The sequence below is a fragment of the Pseudocercospora fijiensis genome, assembly GCF_000340215.1.
Source record: "Pseudocercospora fijiensis CIRAD86 unplaced genomic scaffold MYCFIscaffold_19, whole genome shotgun sequence".
In the NCBI taxonomy this organism is placed as follows: domain Eukaryota; kingdom Fungi; phylum Ascomycota; class Dothideomycetes; order Mycosphaerellales; family Mycosphaerellaceae; genus Pseudocercospora; species Pseudocercospora fijiensis.
In genome coordinates, this window is record NW_006921550.1 from 314886 (window position 1) to 337422 (window position 22537).

General features: G+C 44.3%; 2 protein-coding genes across 2 annotated transcripts; one reads left to right on the plus strand and one right to left on the minus strand.

Annotated features, from left to right (window-relative positions):
- Window positions 1-8265: 8265 nt before the first annotated feature.
- MYCFIDRAFT_65758 (uncharacterized protein) lies at window positions 8266-9969 on the minus strand (the record flags this gene model as incomplete). The annotated part of the gene is made up of 2 exons (XM_007934303.1): window positions 8266-9426; window positions 9484-9969. 2 exons carry the CDS (start codon window positions 9967-9969, stop codon window positions 8266-8268), a joined length of 1647 nt encoding a protein of 548 aa, XP_007932494.1.
- A 625-nt stretch (window positions 9970-10594) lies between these two features.
- MYCFIDRAFT_46853 (glycoside hydrolase family 13 protein) lies at window positions 10595-12319 on the plus strand (the record flags this gene model as incomplete). The annotated part of the gene is made up of 1 exon (XM_007934284.1): window positions 10595-12319. One exon carries the CDS (start codon window positions 10595-10597, stop codon window positions 12317-12319), a length of 1725 nt encoding a protein of 574 aa, XP_007932475.1.
- Between the last annotated feature and the right edge of the window lie 10218 nt (window positions 12320-22537).

The window sequence follows — 22537 nt, forward strand, 5'->3', positions numbered from 1 at the left end:
TTATATTGCGACCGAGTGCACGTGATAGATTGTCGGTAAGTTCGGAAGCCACCCAATTCTTCGCCTACGAGCCTGACATAAACCCGTACGAAACCAGCCTGCCAAACACCAATATAACACTACAACGTATACAAGACATTCTAAATAGCGGAGGTTGTAGCCCTACTAATTGCGCTTCATTCTACCTATCAAACAAGTCTATACGACGTTAGCGCGTTAAGTTTTCGCTATTCTACTAAGCCGACTCGACTGCAGCTATCTAGATTGCTAGGCGGCTAGCTGTAGCCCTCGGTAGCAAGATAAAGGCAAAGGGTCAAGAATATAGGTATTCTAAGAGTCGGAGGTACGAGCGGCGGTTAATCTAAGGGTCCGCTTGTAATTTACTTAGCGTTTTATATACCGTTTATATATAAGTAATATAAAGGAGGGTACTATAGAACAAACGCAGTCACCGGAAGACCTGTCTTAGAAGATCGTATCTATAGCTTTAATTTGACATTTTAACGTATACTTTGTATAGCTATTTTAAAAGATCGTATTATTGCGCAGAACAGCTTTTTTAGGTTTGTCTATCTAATATATAGTTGTGCTTCTATAAATTCGAATTCTCGTTTGTATACCGGACGGTTATATAGGAGCCGCACGGTTTTCTTTTAGGCGCTTCGCTATAGGCTTAGCATAGACCGCTAACTAGATATATATTAGTACAGATAATATAAGGACGTAGAGACAGAGTAGAAGGTAGAAGGTGCTAAATTTAGGTAGAAGGTCTATGCAAGCCTACAAAGCGGGGCGCCTAAATAGAGGTAGCTTTAGCGGACCCTTCGGGTTCGGATCTGTTATCGTAAACGAGATCTAGTACGATGTTATAATCTCCGCAGGTTAATAAACGGTTACTTTTATAGCTTAGCTATAGGTTAAGCTCGCGAACAGCATAGCGACTTAGATAATATAGAGCATGTTGTCCTAAGTTGTTAAACAGTGCTAATTCTCGACGGGCTATCGTACTCTCGAGGTACCCTACTTCTGCCTATTAAAGTCTTATAATAGGAGTTGAGAGCGTAGGTCTAGGATCCGGGACGCTATATACTGTACAAGTCGCATAGGTCTAAACATGCTATACAGATCGTAATAGCAGAACGATAGAATAGCGCACTAGGAATTTGCTAAATTTTAGTAATTAGGCCGTAAGATTCTTTGTTTTAATAAGGAACTTAATATAAACTGTAATGTATTTAGAAGAGGGCTAATCTATAGGAAGCCCGAAAGATGAAGTGCGTAGTTTCAGCCTTAGGCATTATGCACGTAATACTACACACACTACACACTTTAAGTCACCCCCTTATCGCGTATATATAGCTAAACAAACAAACTAGTAAAGCAAACAAAGGGGTATTAGGTATAGAAACAACTAGACTACTTTTAGGCTATTATAATAGAGCAATCAAACAAACACAAGCAGTTAAACTAGACAATAAACCTATATCTTCTATCTATTTAGTACTTAGTAGTAGGCTAAGCGGCGCTCTTAATAGTAGCCTTATAATCTACTAAGTTTAACTGTTTAACGAAGCGAGCGTACTTAAGCTTATTAAGCGGCTTAGTAAAGCTATTAGCAATCTGATCGTAAGTGCTAATCTAGGTAACGGTTACAGTACCGTTAGCGATCTTCTTACGGATGTAGTGCACTCGAGCATCTATATATTTAGTGCAGCTATTAACACTCGTCGACTAAGTAATAGTAATAGCGGACTAATTATCCTCGTATAGCGTAACAGGCTTAATAGTGCCCTTACAACTAATCTCTTATAGCAACCGAGCTAAAGCAACGGCTTCCTTAGCGCTAGTTGTTAACTAAATATACTTAGCCTCTATAGACGATAGAGTAACTAAGGTCTAGCGGCCCGACTTGTATAGCAATAGTCTACTAGCGAGTGTAAAGTAGAAACCTCCTATAGAGCGACGAGTAACCGGATTATCTGCCTAGGAAGCGTTACAATATCTAGTAAAGTTGAGCTTATCGCTCTATATGCCTCGGAAACACAGACTACGGCTTAGAGTGCTAACTAGGTACTTAATAAGCTAAAGAAGCGCGGTATAGTGTTCCTTAGTCGGGTTAGAAATGTATCGTAATAATAGGCCTATAGTGTAGCAAGCATTAGGTCGTGTAATTATAGCTAGCTACAGCGCTTTACTAACACCTTCCTAATACTAAGTCTTGAAGGCAGCGCTAGCAGTATAGCCCTTAGGTGCACGCTAAATCGATGTCTTAACGTATCGAGGTGCTATTAGTGTAGTAGGGGCCACTCGGCCCTATATGCTATACTTCTTACTAAGCCTATTTAAATAGGCATCTTAAACGACGTAAATAGTACGCTAATCGCGGTTACGAATAATCCGCATACTAGGATAGTAGTGCAGGTCGCCTAGCTCTCGCATACTAAAACGGTCCTTTAGCAACTAAGCTACTGCCTCTAGTACTAATAGAGTATAGGCGATAATAATTATATCGTCGATATAGATAACAATAATAGAGCCGCTAACAACGTGTTTAAACACATATATATTAGCTATTATTAGTACAAAGTCTAGGCTCTTTAAGTACTTCCGAAGCTCTTTATACTATAGCATTAGTAACTGCTTTAGACTATATAGTGCCTTTAGTAATAGGCAAACTATGCCCTTGCTACTACGGTCCTTAAAACCGTATAGCTGCTTAACGTAGATCTTATACTTATCGCTAATTAGGGCATTAAGGAAGGCTGTTAGAATATCGTATTACTTAGCCTCTAAGTCGTAATAAGCAATTAGGCTAAATAGGGCTCGAAGCGTGCAGGGCTTAGTAACAGCCGCATAGGTCTTATTATAATCCTATCCTTCGACCTATATAAAGCTACGGACGACCTATCGAGCCTTAAACCGGCTTACCTTGCTATTAGCGTTACGCTTAATAGTAAAGACCTATCGACTACGAATAACCTTCCTGCCTTCTAGCACCTCTAACCGAGATACATGCACCTATATATAGTTGTCGATTAGTAACTTGTATTTAGCCTTATAGGCCTCCTTCTATTATAGCTAGTATAGCGACTAAGTCGCCTCCTTATAGCTCTTCGGAATAGGAATAGTGTCTCTATTAGACTGTTTAGCAATGTAACAGGAAGCTATAAAGCCCTTTATATAGGCTATTAGCATATTAGCTAGGCTACGGCGCGACTTGCGTTAAACACCGGTATTAGCTAGGTACCTACGCAAGAGGTTACGAGCTAACTTATTGCTCCGGGTCTTGCGCGTAGAACGATTACTAACAGCCTTAGCAGGTCGCTTAAACTTAGGCAACTAGCCTAGCTCGCCCTTCTTAGCGTAAGGATTATATATAGGCTGTTCCTTAGCGGATTAGAAACTATCCTTATTACTTAATAGAGGTTGAATAGCCGGCAGGTTATCCTCGAGCGGCAATGGATTAGCGACTTTATTAGCTACCTCCTAAGCTAGTTCTTCTAGAGCATCTTCTTATTAGGCTAGAAGTTACTAGACTATACTAGCGGCTTCCTATAGTAACGGTGCCTCGTTACTTGTAGAATTAAATAGAGCCGGTATAACGGACTCGAGTATAACAAACTCGTTCTTATCTAGGTTATTAGGATTGGCGTATAGGTCTATGCCCTCTAGAAGCGACAACTTGTCGTCCCCTAACTTAATAAACTAGACATCCTTCGAGGCAATAACCTTGTGTTCGTTAGATAAGTAGATTATATATTTGCTAGAGTCTACTAAGTCCTTCGCATAACTAACTAGTTTGCTAAGCCGTCTACGAGCGTCAAACTTCTTACTACGAGCTATACTATAGTCGTAGACAATAGCAGTATAGCTATAGGCTCGAAGGTGTTAAAGGCGTAGCTACTTCCGAGACTAATTAAGCTCCCTAGCTACAATAGCATAGGGGCTAAGACCTTCTAAGTTTCTAGGAGTAATATTAAGGACCTGTGTAGCAGTAGTAACTGTATACGGCTATAGGGCCTTTAGCAAATTCGTATAGAGCATTATCTTCCGAGCAGTCGTATATACGATATAGTTGCTAACCTTAGCTAGGCTATTCTAAGTAGAAGAATAAGGTGCTATAACCTACAGTATAATGCCCTAATTACGAGCCTAGCTTAATAGCTGATTTCCGCCGTATTTACCCCCTCTATCGAGGTAGTAGATCGGGATCGAATAGCTAGTCTATATACGGACGTATATACGATAATCCTTAATAGCTACTACAGCCCCTAACTTTAGTAAGCTAGCATATTCGTATCGATAGGCTAACTTAGCGCATGTAAACAACGTAAAGTAGCGTTCTTATAGTAGACTAGGGTTAGTAATAGTAACTATATCTATATAGACAATATAGTAAATAGTAGACGGTCGCACTCGTAGTAGTCGGTTGTATTCCTTATATAACATTGCTATACGACAAGCGATACAGTTTCGGAAGTCGGTCTTGTTTCTAGTAATAACAATCTGACTCTTAGCTTCTATTCGTAACAGCTTGCGGTAATAGATATAGCTATATTGTAGATGCTACTCTTCTATCGTACCTGTTAGTACCCCCTTCTTCGACAGAAGCGCAACAACTTAGCTATCCGGTCTAGAGGTTGGTATATACAGATAGGGGAGACTATTCTTCCGGTATGTTTAAGTAATAGTAACCTTAGAGCCGTTAACAATAGTAAATAGCACTCGCTTGTCATTCCGATAGAAACAGCCCTTATCGGCAAGCTTCTTAGTAGACAGAAGGTTAGCTACTAGACTAGGCATATATAGTGTATTAGACAACTTCATATTGCTTATACTACGCTTATTAACAACCTCTGTCTAAGCTATGCTAACTATCGTAGCGTGCTTCGTGTTGCTACTAAACCGAATAGGAATGTAATAGCCTTTATATTTAATAAGTAATAAAGGGTCGTTAACTATGTATATACTAGTACCTAAGTCGATAACCTAATTAGTAGTACGAGTGCTAGCAGTAAGAGCCGTAGAAACCTAGTCGCTAACAGTAACTATAGTGTTTGCAGTAAAGGCGTAATTGTAGCTTAGGTCTAATAACACCCCCGGGGTAGCATTAGCCGCATATAGCCCCTAAGCGCTATTCTAACTAGATAGCGGTTACTACTGTTGCTAAGCAGTTAGTCTACGCTACTGCTGTTACTACACCCCCTTCTTCTTAGCCTTCTGCTGTTTACGACGTAGTCGGTCTTCCTCCTTTAGATAAGGGTATTTAGTGTAGTAGCGGTTAGAAGGGTAAGTGCCTTAATAGTATAAGCACTTCTCGCGATTTTGACTATTCTAGTTGTTTCTACTACGACTACGACTATTGTTGTTGTTTCCGCGGCTACTACGACCGCTACGGTTCGAGTTACCTCGACCGTTGTTATTACTATTGCTACCTTGCTATTATAGTTAGCGCTAAAGACTAAAGAAGCCGTTATATTAGGCCTAGTTTAACTAAGCTACATTCTTATTAAGCAACGCGCTAATAATGTTATTAAGTGTGTTATCGTTAATAGTGTATTCTAAGGCGCGTATCTGCTTACGGCGCATCTATACGAATGCCTCGTAGAATAGTGCGATCTATATAATAAATATATAGACAGCCTAGTATTAGCTAATAGCTAATTTAGTATCCTTTAAGGTACTAAGCTTCTTCTTATACTTATTACAGAACTTCTTAATGTCCTTGCTATTATACCGAAGGGTAATATATTCCTAGTAGAGTATGAATTTAGTAGACCTACCTTTACTAGTATATTTCTTATATAGGTAAGTCTATACTTCCTACGATATAGCGAGACTAAGCAACGACTACTAAACCTCGGCGACATAGTTAGCAAAGATCCACGTACGCGCTAATTGATCTTTTGCTTCCTATTTATCTTGTCGGTCTTCAAACTCTAACTAAGTTTTAGAAGACAACTTAATATTAGGCTTTAGGCGGGTCCCTTAGATATAGCGCTATACCTATATGCCTTTAAGGGCACCCTTAGCGGCATATAACTATAATAGATAATTCTCCTTATTCTTTAGCTTAGGGATGTTGCTTATATAAGCGTTAGAGGTTATAGGGGGAGCTATTACAGATAGCGACGGCGATAATATAGAAAGAGACTATAAACTTGTCTTAAGAGGCCGCTAATAGGCGCGCCTATGTTATATAGCGGACAGCCGACACTGTTGTTATATAACCGACTCGAGTCGGACTAGCACCTGCTAGAACACTCGAAGGGCGGCAAGGGTAGCAGCGACGATAATAGTATCGGCGCAATTTTTAGTAACGAGTACTAGCTACGCAGCAGTCGGAGTGACTATTAGAATACGTAGTAAACGTGTTGTACGCGTTGGAAACGCAGGGGGCTTATAACCACTTGATGTAAACTGTAATGTATTTAGAAGAGGGCTAATCTACAGGAAGCCCGAAAGATGAAGTGCGCAGTTTCAGCCTCAGGCATCATGCACGTGATACCACACACACTACATACTTCAAGTGAGGATTACGGTCAGTGTCCAATCGGTTCTTCACCAGAAATTGCACATTCTGCGAGCTCAGAGTGGAATATTTCAGTGGCGCAGACAGAAGAGTGCAAGCCGCGGGAGGTCTGAAACGCTAGAAGTCTTTCCCATTTCACAGAGACGAACACGACCCGTCCAGGTATACGATCTTGCCGCCGATACCATCGCTCATCTCGCCCGCCAAAAACAAAGCCAAAAGACTGATTTCGTGAAGCTTGGAGGAAGGTTCTTTAGACTGTCGTAGCTCGTGCATCTGTAGCTTTGCGGCATCGAATGCCGTTTTGGATTTCATATCACTTCCTCCGGTGGCTGTGAAGCAATTTGATGAGTATCAGATCGAAGGGATACTCTTAGTGTTTTACTTGCCTTGCCCGGAAACGAGATTGCACTTGATTCCCTTTTGCTGGTGCTCAGAAGCGATCTCTTTGGCAAATGTGATCTGCGGATAGTCAGTATCTTGAGACAAATCGATCAAGAACAAGTCTACCAAGTCTGGAGACGGCGACTCAAGCTCCGTCTCTTCAGCAAGAAGAATGACGGAGCCCTTCCTCTGTTCTTTCATAACCTCTAAAACCGCTTCGGTCAACTTGCTATGTCCTGATACATCGTGCCTGGCCTCATCAACTATATTGACCAACACATCAAGCCTTTCGAGGCCAAACTTCTCTTTTGCGGCAGACACAATCTTTCCTGCACTGCCTCCTGCCTCAATTTCAAGCTCTTCAAATTGGAAGTGTGTTCCAAGTCCAGCGTTCAAAGCAGAATCTCGAGTCGTGCTATCGATGCCCAGGACCAGAGCATTAGCTTTCAGCAGGCTTTTACATACTCGCACTCCCAGCGGGCTTGAAGCTGCTGTGACCAAGCAGACGTTATACTGCAGATTGAGAGGATTTGATTTCTCGATGATGGACATCTTTCTGGACGCCAGGCGAGAGGGAGGCAAAAGAGCTTCGAGGCGACCAAGAGATTGTGCTACCTTGCTCTCTCGGAGCACGCTCTTATTATCCGCTCTGCTTCAGAGACCATCTTGAAGATGTGCGAAGAAGTGGGGTTGCAATCGATCGCCTCGAGGGAGATTTTCGGACCTGCGGATCTGACAGGCTAATGCGAAGTGCAGGATCACGCAGTCTCTCGCGCCAGAGTTGTCGACGTGGTAGGAAGGCATAGCAGATGATCAAGTTGTGTATGAATCTCCTGGTCGAGCTGCTCAAAGGCTCGAACAATCGAGCTGCGAACTCGGTGAGCTGCCTGTGCTAGATTTGGAGCTGATAGGGAAACATTGAGGTGATGACGATGGGAAACCCATGACTACTAGAGGATGTTGAGGATAAGACGAAGGGGAGCAACAAACAGGGAGGTGGTCGGATGGCGCCAAGCATTGTCGAAGCTTCCGAGCAGGGGGTGGAGTGGTTGATATTGATCATGTGGTTGGTTGATGAACTGACTTGTGATACCGAGCAAATCAATGCTAATACATGACTACGACATCCTTCGATAAATCTGATCCCGAGGCAACAACAGATTCGCCTCGATTGACACATTGCACGCCTAGATCCGGTACAATATGGGACCAAGGTTATCAGTAGACACATCAGAGGTCAAGGTTCACAACTGTTGATTTGGGTATTCTATGTCTGCTTGACAACGTGTCAGGTATGTATGTATCCTTAGCTAGCGAGAGATCGCATCTCATTTCACCTAAGCTGGACTTCAGGCCTTCACTTCGGTGCTCTCTGTGAACACGACTTCAGTCTTTTCGTCCGCGGACTTCTTTTCAGTTTCCACATCATCCGCTGCGAAAGCATCGACTTTAGTTGTCTTGAACTTGCGCGCCGGCACCTTCGCTTCGAATAGCATATCAAGCTCGGCGTAGGTGCGATCTTTGGGCTCTGGAAGGCGGAACCATGTCCAGCCTGCAAAGATCACTGCGGAGACTGCCCAGAAGAAACAGGTTTTCGTGCCCCAGTCCCACGCGTCTGGGTTCAGCTGATGGGTGAAGAGCACATTCGCCACGATCCCTGAAATGTTGTATAGATTGCGGGCCAGAACTACAGTCTTGTTCCGCAGTCGAGTAGAGGAGATCTCTGCCACAAGACAATAGCAAACGGGTCCGACAGTCAGGTCGTACACAAACGTGTACAACATGATCATTGTGCCTATGCCCCAATTGACGTCCGGGTTACTCTCCCTCGCGAGGCCCATGAAGCCGGCCAGCAGCAGGCAAAGGATGCAGCCTATCTGGCCCCAGATGTACAGAGTTCGGCGACCAAACCAGCCCATGAGGAACCATGAACATACCGTGCCGACGAAAGCGAGTGCGGTGGCTCCTAAGTTCATGGAGAAGGCGTTCGACGGGCTCATGCCGGCCTGCTCGTAGAAGTAAACTGCGTAACCCATGATGTATCCGCCACCTGTAATCTGGATCGCCCACACGATCGTCGCGATCTCAGTGCGCCGTAAATTGACGCCTTTGAAGCAGTCCCAGTAGGAAACGCCTTCCTGCGTCGCTCTTTCTAGCTCGGTGGTATATACCATCAGATTAATGGTCTTGTCGGCGTCAAAATCGGGGTTCTTGCCGCTGGACGTAAGACGCAATAAGTTCCTCTTGGCTTCCTCCTTCCGGTTCTTTCGGACGAGCCACCAGGGCGATTCTGGAGCAAGGAACATAACGACCATTAGGGGAATTGGCCAGATCCATTGAAGGCCGTAGGGAATCTTGTAGGCACTCTTGCCTTCCATATCAGCCACTCCTTTGAGAACCCCAGAGGAGAGGAACTGGCCCATGACCCAACAAAGATTGACATAGGTCGTCAAATAAGCTCGCAGTGCGACTGGGCAGACCTCGGATGCGTAAGTAGTCGTCAGAGTTTGCTGTGGAAGGTCAAGTCAGCGAAGTCTATCAAATCAGACCGTAGTCTTCGCACTTACAAAGGCTCCCCACGGAATACCACAGAGTATCTCGCCAATCAGAAGCATCGTCAGGCTTTTGGCGAAGAAAAGCAGAAAGATGAAGCAAGTAATCATACTGAGCGCGATAACCAGGGTCTTTCGATAGCCAATCCGTTCCGCGACAATGCCAACCACCATCAGGCCCAGGATCTCTCCGACAAGCGCTCCGTTCGAGAGTCCTGACTGCCACGCGGCAGAGATCTGGTATGTACCGTCCGAGGCCAGGTGACCAAAGCGCTTAGCAAATGCAGGCTGTGCATAGAGACCGTTGATGAGGACGAGATCGAAGCCTTCCATCACAATGCAGGTCGAAATAGCCATAGACCACGCCACTGCTTTGGGATAGAGCCTCAGTCCTTCCATCAAGGACATCTTGGCCTCGGCATCGGCGGCCTGGCTTGCATCGTTTCGAATGAGCGTCTCGACTCGCGTGAGCTGTGCGAGTCGGGACACGTTCTCGGCCATCACAGCGCCCTCAGGTTCGGATCCTGCTTGGCCTGCACCAGTGGTTGATGCGTGCCGACTCGACATTTCCAAAGGAGAATCTCTCTCAAGATGTTGGTCGTAACGTTATGAGCAGGGTGTCCACCTCGCCGGCGATTATAACAAACAACGGCAGCCCCAAACACTCTGGCGGCGTGATTCTATTATCATCTATACTGTAGACCCAGTGCCGCCACCGTTTCGAGCCGGCGATGCTGGTTCAGGCAAAAATACTCGCGCGGTTGTACTTTTCCAGGATAGAGGCACGTTGCAACCTCAGATTGTGCTCGCTCGCAGCATGGTATTAGGCCAATCAGGTGTGGATGTGAAGCTCGAAGACAGACATACCGAAGAGAGGCCCTGGACGAGAAAAGTCACTCCATGTGAGAGCCATGCTCCTGCGGGGAACCTGGCAGTACTATTCTAATGCACACGTGCTTGGCCAGAAGGAGCCTGGAGCCACAGCTTCACTACGGCGAATCTTCCTGGTTCTAGAACTCGCCGAAACATCGAAAGGCCGATCTTCACTTCACGATAAACGTGCGACTCTGTAATCCATTGTCCGAGTCAAGGTGGCAAATGCTCATTATTAGCACTTTTGGACAGCATGGCAACCGCAGACAAGCCATGGTGGAAAGATGCCGTGGTGTATCAGATCTATCCCGCAAGCTTCAAGGATTCCAACAGTGATGGCATCGGCGATATACCTGGGATCATTCAATCCCTTGACTACATTCAATCGATTGGTGTAGATGTGATCTGGATATGCCCAATGTATGCGTCGCCACAAGTCGATATGGGCTATGATGTTTCCGACTACAAGTCTGTCTACCCGCCGTACGGCACGGTTCAAGACATGGAGATTTTGATCAAGGAAGCACATTCTCGAGGGCTTCGAATCATCCTGGATCTGGTGATCAATCATACTTCAGATCAACATGCTTGGTTCAAAGAGTCCAGGGCATCGAAAGACAGTCCCAAACGAGATTGGTACTTTTGGCAGCCAGCCAAATACGATGCGGACGGAACCCGTAAGCCTCCTAATAATTGGCGTTCGGCTTTCCAAGGTAGTGCTTGGTCCTGGGACGAGCAGACGCAGGAGTACTATCTCCACCTCTTTGCACACGAGCAGCCTGATCTGAATTTCGAGAATCCAGAACTGAGGAAAGTCGTGTACGAGGAGTCCATGATCTTCTGGCTCGACAAGGGCATCGATGGATTTCGAATCGACTGCGCAAACATCATGAGCAAGCCACCTGGATTTCCTGACGCGCCCATCACGGATCCTGAAGCCGAGTACCAGGAGTTCGGACCTGTAGTCTGCAACGGTCCGCGGATACTAGAGTACCATTCAGAGATCGGCGCTATCTTGAATCGATATGGTGCCATGTCTGTCGGGGAATGTCCCCATACAAGCAATATTGAGCAAGTGATGGAATATGTCGGTGCGAGTAAGAAACGTTTAAACATGATTTTCCAATTTGATGTCTGCGAAGTCGGATGTGGCAAGCCCGAGAGGTTTGACATCGAGCCTTTTGCGTACGAGCTTATCGACCTTAAGCGTGCTATCCTGTTGACGCAGTCATTCTTGTCAGAGACGGATGGCTGGACCACGACATTCATCGAAAACCACGACCTCGCGAGAAGCGTGTCTCGTTTCGGTGACGATGGACGGGAATGGCGAGAACGCTCGGCCAAACTCCTTGCAATCCTGTTCGCATCGTTGTCTGGCACACTCTTCGTGTACCAAGGCCAGGAAATCGGGATGATCAACATTCCCAAGGATTGGCCGATCGAGGAGTATAAGGATATCGGGTCTATCAACTATTATGAAACTGTGAGGAAGAGGAGCCACGACAATCCTGAAGATATACGAAAGGCTCGAGAGTCTCTCCAGCACTTGGCGCGAGAACATTCGAGGACGCCGATGCAGTGGACTTCTGGTCGTAACGGCGGCTTCACAGGTGATGAAGTCGTGCCTTGGATGCGTGTCAATACCTCCACTTCTGAAATTAATGTTGCAGAGCAGCTCAAGCGGGAAGATTCTGTGCTTGTTTTCTGGAGGAGGATGTTGCAGGTTCGGAGACAGTTGAACGATGTTCTGGTTCATGGGTATTTTGAGCTTGTCGATGAGGATAATAAACAGGTCTTCACATTTCTCAAACGAGGGACTGGTAGATCGGCGCTGGTTGTTTGCAACTTTTCTGGTTCAGAAGCTGCTCTGCCGGACTGTGCTCTGGAAACAGGCTGGAAGCTGCAGTTTGGTAATGTCAGTGGATCCTCAGGTGTGAGCCTTGGGCCTTGGGAAGGTAGAATCTATACCTCCGCTTGATCTACTGGTCGTACGAGCTCTTACGTGCCTTTCGCCGTCTCAATTTCTCTTCGGACTTTGGGCAAGTCAGTTTGAAAGGTGGTGTAGTATGATGGGAAGGCTCTAACCTAGATTCGTTGTGAAGAAATTGGTCAACCTCGAGAACGGGATCAGTCGACGCGATCGTAGCGAGCCCGCGCATATATATGCATCTCCGCTGAATTTCCTGGAGTGTGCCTGATCACCTGAGATGAAGAGGAGTGGGTAAGGCGATGTGGTCTCGATGTCGATGAAAGGGTAGAAGTTCAGGAGCTTCGTGTTGGTCGAGAGTCTCGACTGTGTAGTCATGTTTGGCGAAGAGCCTGCAGGAGTGAATAGACCGCGAGAGGTACGATAGAAAGTCGTAGAACTCGCGCCCAACTTCAGGTGTCTTATCTGTCAACTCGTAAAGAGTGCCGCTAGTATATTTTCGTCTATGGTTTTATCGCTATAGTAGCTAAGCTACGTTATTCTACTAATAACGCGATCTTTACCGGAAAGCGGAATGTTTGTACGTTCTTAAGATAGTAATATAATAAAGAGGTTTTATAGTATATACCGAGCGGCCGCGGTTCTATTACTAACCTCTACCTCCGTTTAGGCCTTTGTATATTAAGGATTACGTTCCGCGGTAGTAAATTAGTTTAAATTGCACGTAATAGTATAATTTAGGGTTTATTTACCGACTTCTAAATAACTAATTATATACTACTCTACTTAATCCTTTATCTAAAGGCCTAAAGCTAAATCGCTAATTTTTATAATTTTATCGTAGATTCTACTATTAAAATACGATCTTCGGCTTAAGTAAAGCTATAGCCTTAGTAGCCTAGGTAGGGATTAGCCTAGGCTACCTAGCGCTAGCCTAACTTCTTAATCTTCCTCCTAGACTAGCTTCCTATTTTATATCTATAATAAGGGTATGTTAGCAGGTAGATAGGGTAGTAGTAGGTATAGGTAGTATTCGATAAGGAGCTAGGAGAAGAGGGAGGAAGGCGGGCAAGTTAGCCTATTACTAAGCGCTAAGCCCTGCCTAAGGCATTAAGACCCTAGCTTTACTCGAGCCTAGTTATATACCAATTACGTATAACCTCTTTAGTCCTAATATACGCTTCCCTTCTAAAGGCTACGCCCTCGTAGCTAGTCTTTATTCTAATCTTAACCTCTATTGCTACTAACTTAGCAGGTTTAATAAGCCGCTTAGTCCGCGCTAAATTAAACGTATAACTACCGATTATATAACTATATCAAACCTTACCTCTAGTATAACACAATATACAACTCTAACTACGCTATCCTTATATATAATAAACTATAAAGTAATATATATCTATAAGAATTAAGGGCCTTCGACTAATTATAATACGAGCGCGTCTTCCCTACTATAATAGGTAGGCGTACGAGGTATTGTAGTACTGCCTCTATTCTAAGTAATGTCGTACTAAGTTCTTTGCGTCTACTCTTAAAAGACCTAGAAATGTCCGCTCTAAGGGTTGTTCTTATTATTACGAGGGCTATTATTATTCGTAGTTTCGCTAGCCCTAATTAGTTAGGTTTAGCAGCCTTTAATTATTAATCTTATCTTATCTTTTTAAAAAACCTAGTTCGTCTAGTTTCTATAGGTAAAGGCTATTATAAGTGCAATAGTTAAGGTTCGCCTCGCTTAAAGAGTTAGAAAGATCGAGGAGTAACCTATTATCCGTAAGATCGACTATTACGATATAATACTATTGCATATACGATAGTAGGCAGCGGTTACTATCGACCGCTACGGTCGCTATTGCTACTAATAGTAGGACTATTATATAGATAGCTTGCCTCGCGGTACCTTAGAGAATTATTAACTTTTATACCGTATAACCGTTATAATACCTTCGTACTGTAACTATGTGCCTAGCAACTTAGTAGCTTCGCTTAACACTTAGTTAGCTTCTATACTAACTACTAGTCCTCTATCCGAATCGACCCCGGTCGTTACGGCTACGACGAGAATCGACGCGATTAGCTACAAGTCCTACCGATCTTCTACCGATTACTACGATTTAACTCCTACTTGTTACGACGGTACCTATTCGATTTACTACCCTTCCGCACTATATCCTACCGACGCGCGAGCGCCTTATCGGCGATCCTATTAGTACCCCGAGGAGATAGTAGTAGTAGTTTCTACCTTTAGTAGCAATTGCCTACTATACTTAGGTCTAGGGGCAGCCGCTTTCCCTAGGAGGACCTGCCCTAATAAGCTACGCTCCTCCGCCTTTAGTCGGTTCTCCGTTGTTGTCTGTTAGGACCAAAGAGGTTACACGTGATTGGTATGTAACCGGGCTCGAGTGAAGCTAGGGTCTCGGTGCCTTAGGCAGGGCTTGGCGCTTGGCAGTAGGCCAACTTGCCTGCCTTCCTCCCTCTCCTCCTAGTTCCTTATCGAATACTACCTATACCCACTACTACCCTATCTACCTGCTAATATACCCTTCTTATACAGTATTCGATCTACCCTTTAAGGGCAGTAGCTAGATAGTCCTTATTTCAAGCTTTTAGCGGTATAGCTACGAAAACTATCGATTTAACTATATTGCGCCCGAAGAACGGGACCTATACGTACTATTCTATTAAACAACCGTACTAATCATTAAGCAAGGCCTTCTATACGGCCTATTATACTAAATTAATCGCACTAAGCCGATATCTACTAATTCCGCTACATCCGCATTTTAGGGGCCTATAATACATTATTAGTGCTACCCCTTATTACAATAGCCGGCTCGTTACGAAACAACAACCGTGCTGCCGCTAGTAGCGCTAGCAATAACAACGCTAGTGGCACAGTTCCCGCAGAAGTGCCTACTAAAGTGCCTCCTACTAAAGAGCCTGCCGGAGAGCCTATTAAAGAAGAACCTGCAATTCCAGGTAATGACCTAGAATTACCTATTAACGACATTCTTAACAACATTGTCAATCGACGATATAGCTAACTAGCCTTTAGGCCTTAACTATTAGGGAGACTTTAAAAAGCTACCTAAGACAGGCTTACTACCCTACGTTAAGAACAATAGCTGAAGGATAACCTCCTCGAGCTCCGTCGTCTTTAGGAAGCCCTAACGACCACTACTAAACCTATAGTAGGACCTTCTTCACTGCCTATCTAAAAGAAGGATGCTAAACTTAAGGACTGTACCGTATTTGATAGCTCTAGTCGGAAGCAGTATAACGACTACATTCGTAACTGTAAACTCAACTAGCGCAACGCACTAAGAGCGCTACTAGACGACTATTCCTTGGTCGTATACGCTATGCAGTACATTAATAGCGACCTAAAGCGTATATAGGATAACTATTTCGACTCCCTTAATAACTAGACTGCTGTTTAGTAGCAGACCTACAAAACCATTATGCTAGATACCCTTAGAAACCCTATACTAAGGCAACAACATACTTAGGACCTATATCTTCGAGCCAAACAGAAGACTAATTAATCGGCTCGCTTATTCGAGGCCTATTTGAAAACCCTTAAAGACGACCTTCCGCCTAAGACTAATTCTATATAGATCTCCGAGATACGCCCAAAACTTAGATAGGAACTTATCCTCGAATTAGACCGTCGCCGTGTATTCGAACAAGCCAATCTGATACGCATTCAATTCATAGTCGAAGTAGAAACAGCCGAACGGGCTGTTTAGCTCTAACAACGACTAGAATTAAGGATCCGACTAGCTAGTACTAACCGTAGCAGCCGTAGTAGCCGCGGCGGAGGAAACCAAGGTTCCTACTAAGACAACAATGCTAACAATAGGAACAGTAGCGACCGTAGAAGAGGCCGTGGCCGGCGGCTATACAGAGGAGGCCGCGACAGGGGCCGTAGAAGGGGCTCGTATCCCTACAATACTAACCGCTCGACTAACAATAGCAGCAACAACAGCTACGGCAACAATCTCCCGACCGGATTGAAGTGCTTCAATTGTAATAGCACTAGCTATCTACTAGGCTAATGCGAAAAACCCAAGGACTAGGCCCGAATCGACCGTGCTACCGCTAAGCACCGAAAGCACCTTTTAGTAGCTAACGCTACCCCTATAGGCCAACCTTCGAAAAAAGAGTAAGCGCCGCACTAACTGTTAGCCTCGTACGGCGTAAGACTATCGACATTGTGCTAGCCATTATACGTACCTGTCTTATATCTAGGCCCGACACTAACTATAAGGCAAGGGTTATGCTAGACCCCGGAAATTCAGTTAGTGCCCTTATTAGCTATCGCCTAGCTAAGCAATTAGACCTTCGACAACTGCCTAGGACTAACCTGCTAACCCTTGCTTGGTTTAATAACGCTCGGCACTTAACCTATAGAGCCTACTATGTTTATATAGCCCTAAAGGACGACCTCGGCAATAAGCGCCTGCTAAACTTCACTACCTACGCGGTAGACATAGACAGCCTCCCCTCCGATATTGTTATTAGCAACCCTGTTCTTAAGTACTATGCTATAGTTATAGACTTAGGCAGTTAACAGTAGCGATTTAGAATCGCTAGAAAAGAGGACATTGAATACATCGATGTTAGCGAGTGCCCTAACGATATTAGGGTCCTATTTATCGGCAACCTAACACCTGCCGCAGCTAACCTAATAGTCGACCTATTAGGCGATGACGATGAACCTGTGCCCCCTAATAATCCTAATTAGCTTGCTCGTATACTAGAGCCTATCCGAGACACCTATATTAACGTGTTTAAACACTACTTAGCATCGACATTGCCTATGTTTAAAGAGACGGATTACAAGATTGATATTATAGAGGGCAAAGAGGTCCCTTTTAGACCCCTCTACAACCTTAGTAAACGAGAGCTTGCTATATTGCGCGAGTATCTAGAGGAAAACCTAGCTAATAGCCGGATACGGTATAGCAACAGCCCTGCTAGTGCACCTATCCTATTCGTACTAAAGAAGGATAGTAGCCTGCGCCTGTATGTCGACTATCGTAGGCTTAATGCTGTTACTATTAAAGACCGCTATCCACTTCCTCTTATTAATAAGACCCTCGATCGCCTTTTAGGTGCCTACTACTATACTATACTAGATATCAAAGATGCGTACTATCGTATCCGCATTCGTAAGGGCGACGAATAGAAGACAGCCTTCCGTACTCGCTATAGCTATTTCGAGTACTTGGTTATACTATTTAGGCTAGCTAATGCCCCTGCTATATTCCAGTCCTACATCAATCGGGCCCTATTAGGCCTACTAGATCACCTCTGTATAGTTTACCTAGATGATATCCTGGTTTATATACACTCTCCTAACATTGCGGAACACTAGGCTATAGTGCGCAAGGTCCTCGACCGCCTGCGAGCCTATAGCTTATATTGCAAGCCTTCTAAATGCACCTTTGCTGCTAAAGAGGTATTATTCCTTAGCTTCCTCGTGTCAACCGAGGGTGTTAAGGCTAATCCTAATCGGATTAAGACTATTACTGAGTAGCCAATACCTACTAGTATTAAAGAGCTTCAATCGTTCCTCGGCTTTGCTAATTTCTACCGTCGCTTTATTAAGGGCTATTTACGGCATGTAATACCCCTAACTGAGCTTACCAAAACTAAGGCCAACCTAACTAGAGAGTTTAAATAGACTAATAGAGCGCAAGCCGCTTTTGACGGCCTAAAGCAACGCTTTACTAATATCCCCTTGTTGCACTATTTCGTGCTAAGCAAACAGATCCGAATTGAGACTAACGCTTCACAGTTCGCTGTATTAGCTATTATATCACAACAGGCTAATAACAATTACTGGCACCCGATTGCCTTCTTCTCGAGGAAGATAATTGACGCTAAGCGTCGCTATAAGACCTACGAGCAAGAACTCCTAGCTATTGTCGAGGCCTTTAAGTATTGGAGGCACTATCTCGATAGTGCACAGCACACCATTCAGGTCTACACAGACTATAACAACCTCCGTAGCATTACTAAGGTTACTAGGGTTATAGGTCGATAGGCTAGATAGGCCGTCTACCTCGCTAGGTTTGATTTTAATATATTATATCGGCTAGGCGTAAGTAACCCTACCGATAGCCTATCGAGGCGACCTAATTACGACAGCGGGACTTAGCAATCCATTAATTTATTGTTTCCAACCCTGCAGCATAAGATTGCTATAGCCCGTATTGTTAATAAGCAAACGTAGGATAAGCGGACCTCCGGACCCCGCGGCGGCAACAAATACTATAGCGGAGTTGTCGTTCTTCTAGTGTACGTTAAAAGAAAGGACGTAGATCGCTCGAGCTATAATGACTCGATTGAGGACATTGCTATTTACAGTAATAGCCTATATAGCGACAGCACTGCAGAAGAGGTTGTAGTAGTTCCGGCTGCTAGTACTATTAGATGCATACAATGCGTACCTCGTTCGATAGCGAGGGTGCTATTAAATAACCTTACAAATGGGGATAGTTAATCGTTTATAGATAAGCTGTTACGTACTTAGCAGAGGGACGCCTTTGCTATCGAGCGCATTAATAAGCTTGTAAGTGGACGGGCGACTCGATCTAGCAAGAGTAACAACTAGTCGATCGACGACAAAGGTCATTTAAAGTTCAAGGGCAGATATTATATCCCCGCTAAACAATCGATCAGATAAGAGCTTTTAAAGAGGCACTATAATAGTAAGCTCGCTAGTCACTATAGCATAGAGAGGTCGTACGAGTTACTATCGCGTATATACTACTAGCCAAATAGTAAGCGGCATATAAAGGAGTATATGCAGACCTATATAGTATGCTAGCGAGTTAAAGTACTAAAGCACTTACTATTTAGCGAGTTGTCTTCACTCCCTATTCTAAAGAAGCCTTTTGTAGAGCTTACAATAGACTTTATTATAGGTCTTCCCCCTACTAAGCGAAGAGGAAGCAAGAATGTGTATAATGCTATCCTAGTTGTCGTAGACCGGTTTACTAAGGGCGCTCGTTACATTCCTACCCGAAAGGACTAGACGGCTATCGACCTAGCTAAGGCGCTATAGACTGATATCTTCTGTACCTATTAGGGAACCCCTAAGGGGATAGTCTCCGATAGGGGCTCGACATTCACATCGTACTATTAGAGCGAAATATGCCTATAGCTAAGACTAAAGCATCGGCTATTAATAGCCTTCTATCTATAGACTAACGGTCAAACAGAGAGACAGAATGCTACCCTATAGTAGTACCTGCGCAGTTACATTAACGAGAACCCTAAGGATTAGGTCAATCTCCTACAACTAGCCGAATTCGTATACAACAACAGTGTCTACTTATCTACTAAGGTGTTACCTTATTTCGCTATAATGGGAAACAACCCTGCGCTACTATAAGACCCCCTATCGCTCGAGGCCGAGCGTAAGGAAAGGGAAGCGGGTTAACCTAAGACACTAGCGGCTATTAAGAGGGTTTAGAAGATGCGAGAAATCTATGCTAAGATGGCCGAGAAGTTGACAAAGGCTCAAGAGTATTAAAAGACCTACTATAATAAACACTACCTTCTAATAACCTTCAAGCAAGGCGATATAGTTATGCTTAGTACAAAGAACCTCCGCATCCGCAAATACCTATTACCCGATAGCAAAACAAGGCCTAAGCTCGCACTAAGATACATTAGCCTATTCCGTATCCGAGAACCGAAGGGCATATAGGCCTACTAGCTATAGCTTCCACCCTATTATACTATCTATAATACCTTCTATGTATCCCTCCTTAAGCTATACTATTAACGCGAAGGCGATAAAGCGCCTGCTAAGTCAGAAGAAGTCTTAGCTAATAGTGAAGAACTGTGGTCTATAGAACGTATCCTACAGCACCGGACTAGGAAAGGCAAGAAGGAATACCTCCTAAGGTAGCAAGGCTATTTACCTAAATAGGACTCGTAGGAAGCTGAAGGATCCTTTAAGGATATAACCGAGTTATTAGATGAGTATTGGACTAGCGTAAAGAATAAGAAGAAGGCTAAAAGCTTATAATGTTACTATTAAGGCCTAGAACAATGCTACCCCCGGGGTGCTATTAGCTGACTAATTAGAGGCAAGCAATTGTTAGTAACAAAGGACAATAAGACTATACTAGGCGCGCTACGACGCGTCAACCAATTGCCTACTCTTTTAAGGTCTCTACCTCTTTACTAATGCGCCCTATAAGGCCCTTCTCCTAGTATTTAGGTCCCCCTCTTATTCCTTTATTCTATCGAAGCCCTAAGGCCTAAGCGATCGACAAAGGCGATACGCGCGCGCGCGTACGGATAACGGTAATAGAGATAATAGCGTCGCGCTACGAGCTAGCGAAGGACGGCGCGGCCGGCGCGGCTATGTTAGTAACGGTGTTGCGGAGTGTATTATTAGTCGAAGAAGGAAATCGAAAGCAAGGTAAAGTTGGCGCCAAGACGACTAGCGCTGCTATTGTCAACATTACTTGCTGTTATCGCTGCGCCTATAGACACAACCTTACCTGTACTACGAGCCTAAGGCACCTTCGATCAAAACTTTAATTAAAAGCTTTAAGCCTGTTAAAGGTTTAATCAAAACTTTAAGGCCAAGTTAAAACTTTGACTAAGTCAAAAGATTAAGCGACTAATAGACTGACTAAGGGCAAAACTATAGAGCTAAGCTAGCCGGGGTCGATCTTGCGGACAATAGGTTACTCCTCGATCTATCTAACCCTTTAAGCGAGGCGAACCTCTACTACTACACTTATAATAGCCTTTACCTATAGAAACTAGACGAGCTGTGTTTTTGAAAAGATATAATTAGTTAACACTTGAAGGCTGCTAAACCTAACCAATTAGGGCTAGTAAAACTACGATAGTAAATAATAGTCCTCGTAATAACAAGAACGATCCCTCGGAACGGACAACCCTCGGAGCGGACATTTCTAGGTCTGTTAGAGTAGACGTAAAGAACTCGTACGACATCACTTAGAACGGAGGCAGTGCTGCAATACCTCGTACGTCTACCTATTATAGTAGGGAAGACGCGCTCGTATTATAATTAGTCGAAGGTCCTCAATTCTTATAGATACATATTACTTTATAGTTCATTGTATATAGAGATAGCGCAGTTGGAGTTGTACATTGTGTTGTTTAGAGGTAAGGTTTGATATAGTTATATAATCGGTAGTTGTGCGTTCAATTTAGCGCGGACTAAGCGGCTTATTGGACCTGCTAAGTTAGCGGCAACCGAGATTGAGATTGGAACAAAGACCGGCTACGAGGGCGCGGCCTTTAGAAGGGAAGCGTGTATTAGGACTAAAGAGGTTATACGTGATTGGCATGTGACCGGGCTCGAGTGAAGCTAGGGTCTCGGTGCCTTAGGCAGGGCTTAGCGCTTAGTAGTAGGCCAACTTACCTACCTTCCTCCCTCTCCTCCTAGTTCCTTATCGAATACTACCTGTACCCACTACCACCCTATCTACCTGCTGATATACCCTTCTTACATTGTCCTCTATCTAGAGACTATCTCGCCTCTACCCTCTTACTAATAGTTTACTCGCTTGCCGTAGCTCCTTCGGACTCGCTTCTAACTCCGGTAGAAGCCTCGAAATTAGCTAAGCTAGCGGTTTAACCGCTGCCCTAGTACTACAATCTCGGATTGCTAGATATAGAGCCCTATATCCTACGTATCTGTTCCTATATTTAGAACTACGTCGATTATAGCGAGAACTTCGCGACCTAGCTTAGGGCAAAGTACGGCCGAATCGACTTGCTTGCTTTATACGTTCTATATTATTACCCGCTCGTAGGAAATCCGCCGCCTCTATAGGCTAAAATCGAGGAACTCTACCTAGACGCCCTTAACGGTTACAACTTCCTAGGATAGTAGGTAGTAGATAAAGGAATTCTAACTAAATCGGTTAAGGAGCTTAAAGCCGCGCTCCTAACGGTACGCGATTTACGCTATTACCGTTAATTCTACCCGGAGATCTATCTACTACCTATAGTAGAGTAGCGCTTACTAGCCCGACTGCCTTAAGTTCTACCGCGGCCTACGGTTTCGCCTATTACTATAGTAGAAACAACCGTACCGCCGGAATAGCGTCCCGGTTCGCCTAATAGCTCGCTTAAATCGGTTTTCTTATAGAGGCTACTTAAGCTACAATACCTAGCGGACGAGAATCCTTAGAAGCTAAGGGGGCCTCTACCTAAGACTTCCCCTAAGGAACCGTTAACCGGGCTTTCCGAGCTATCGACGTCGCC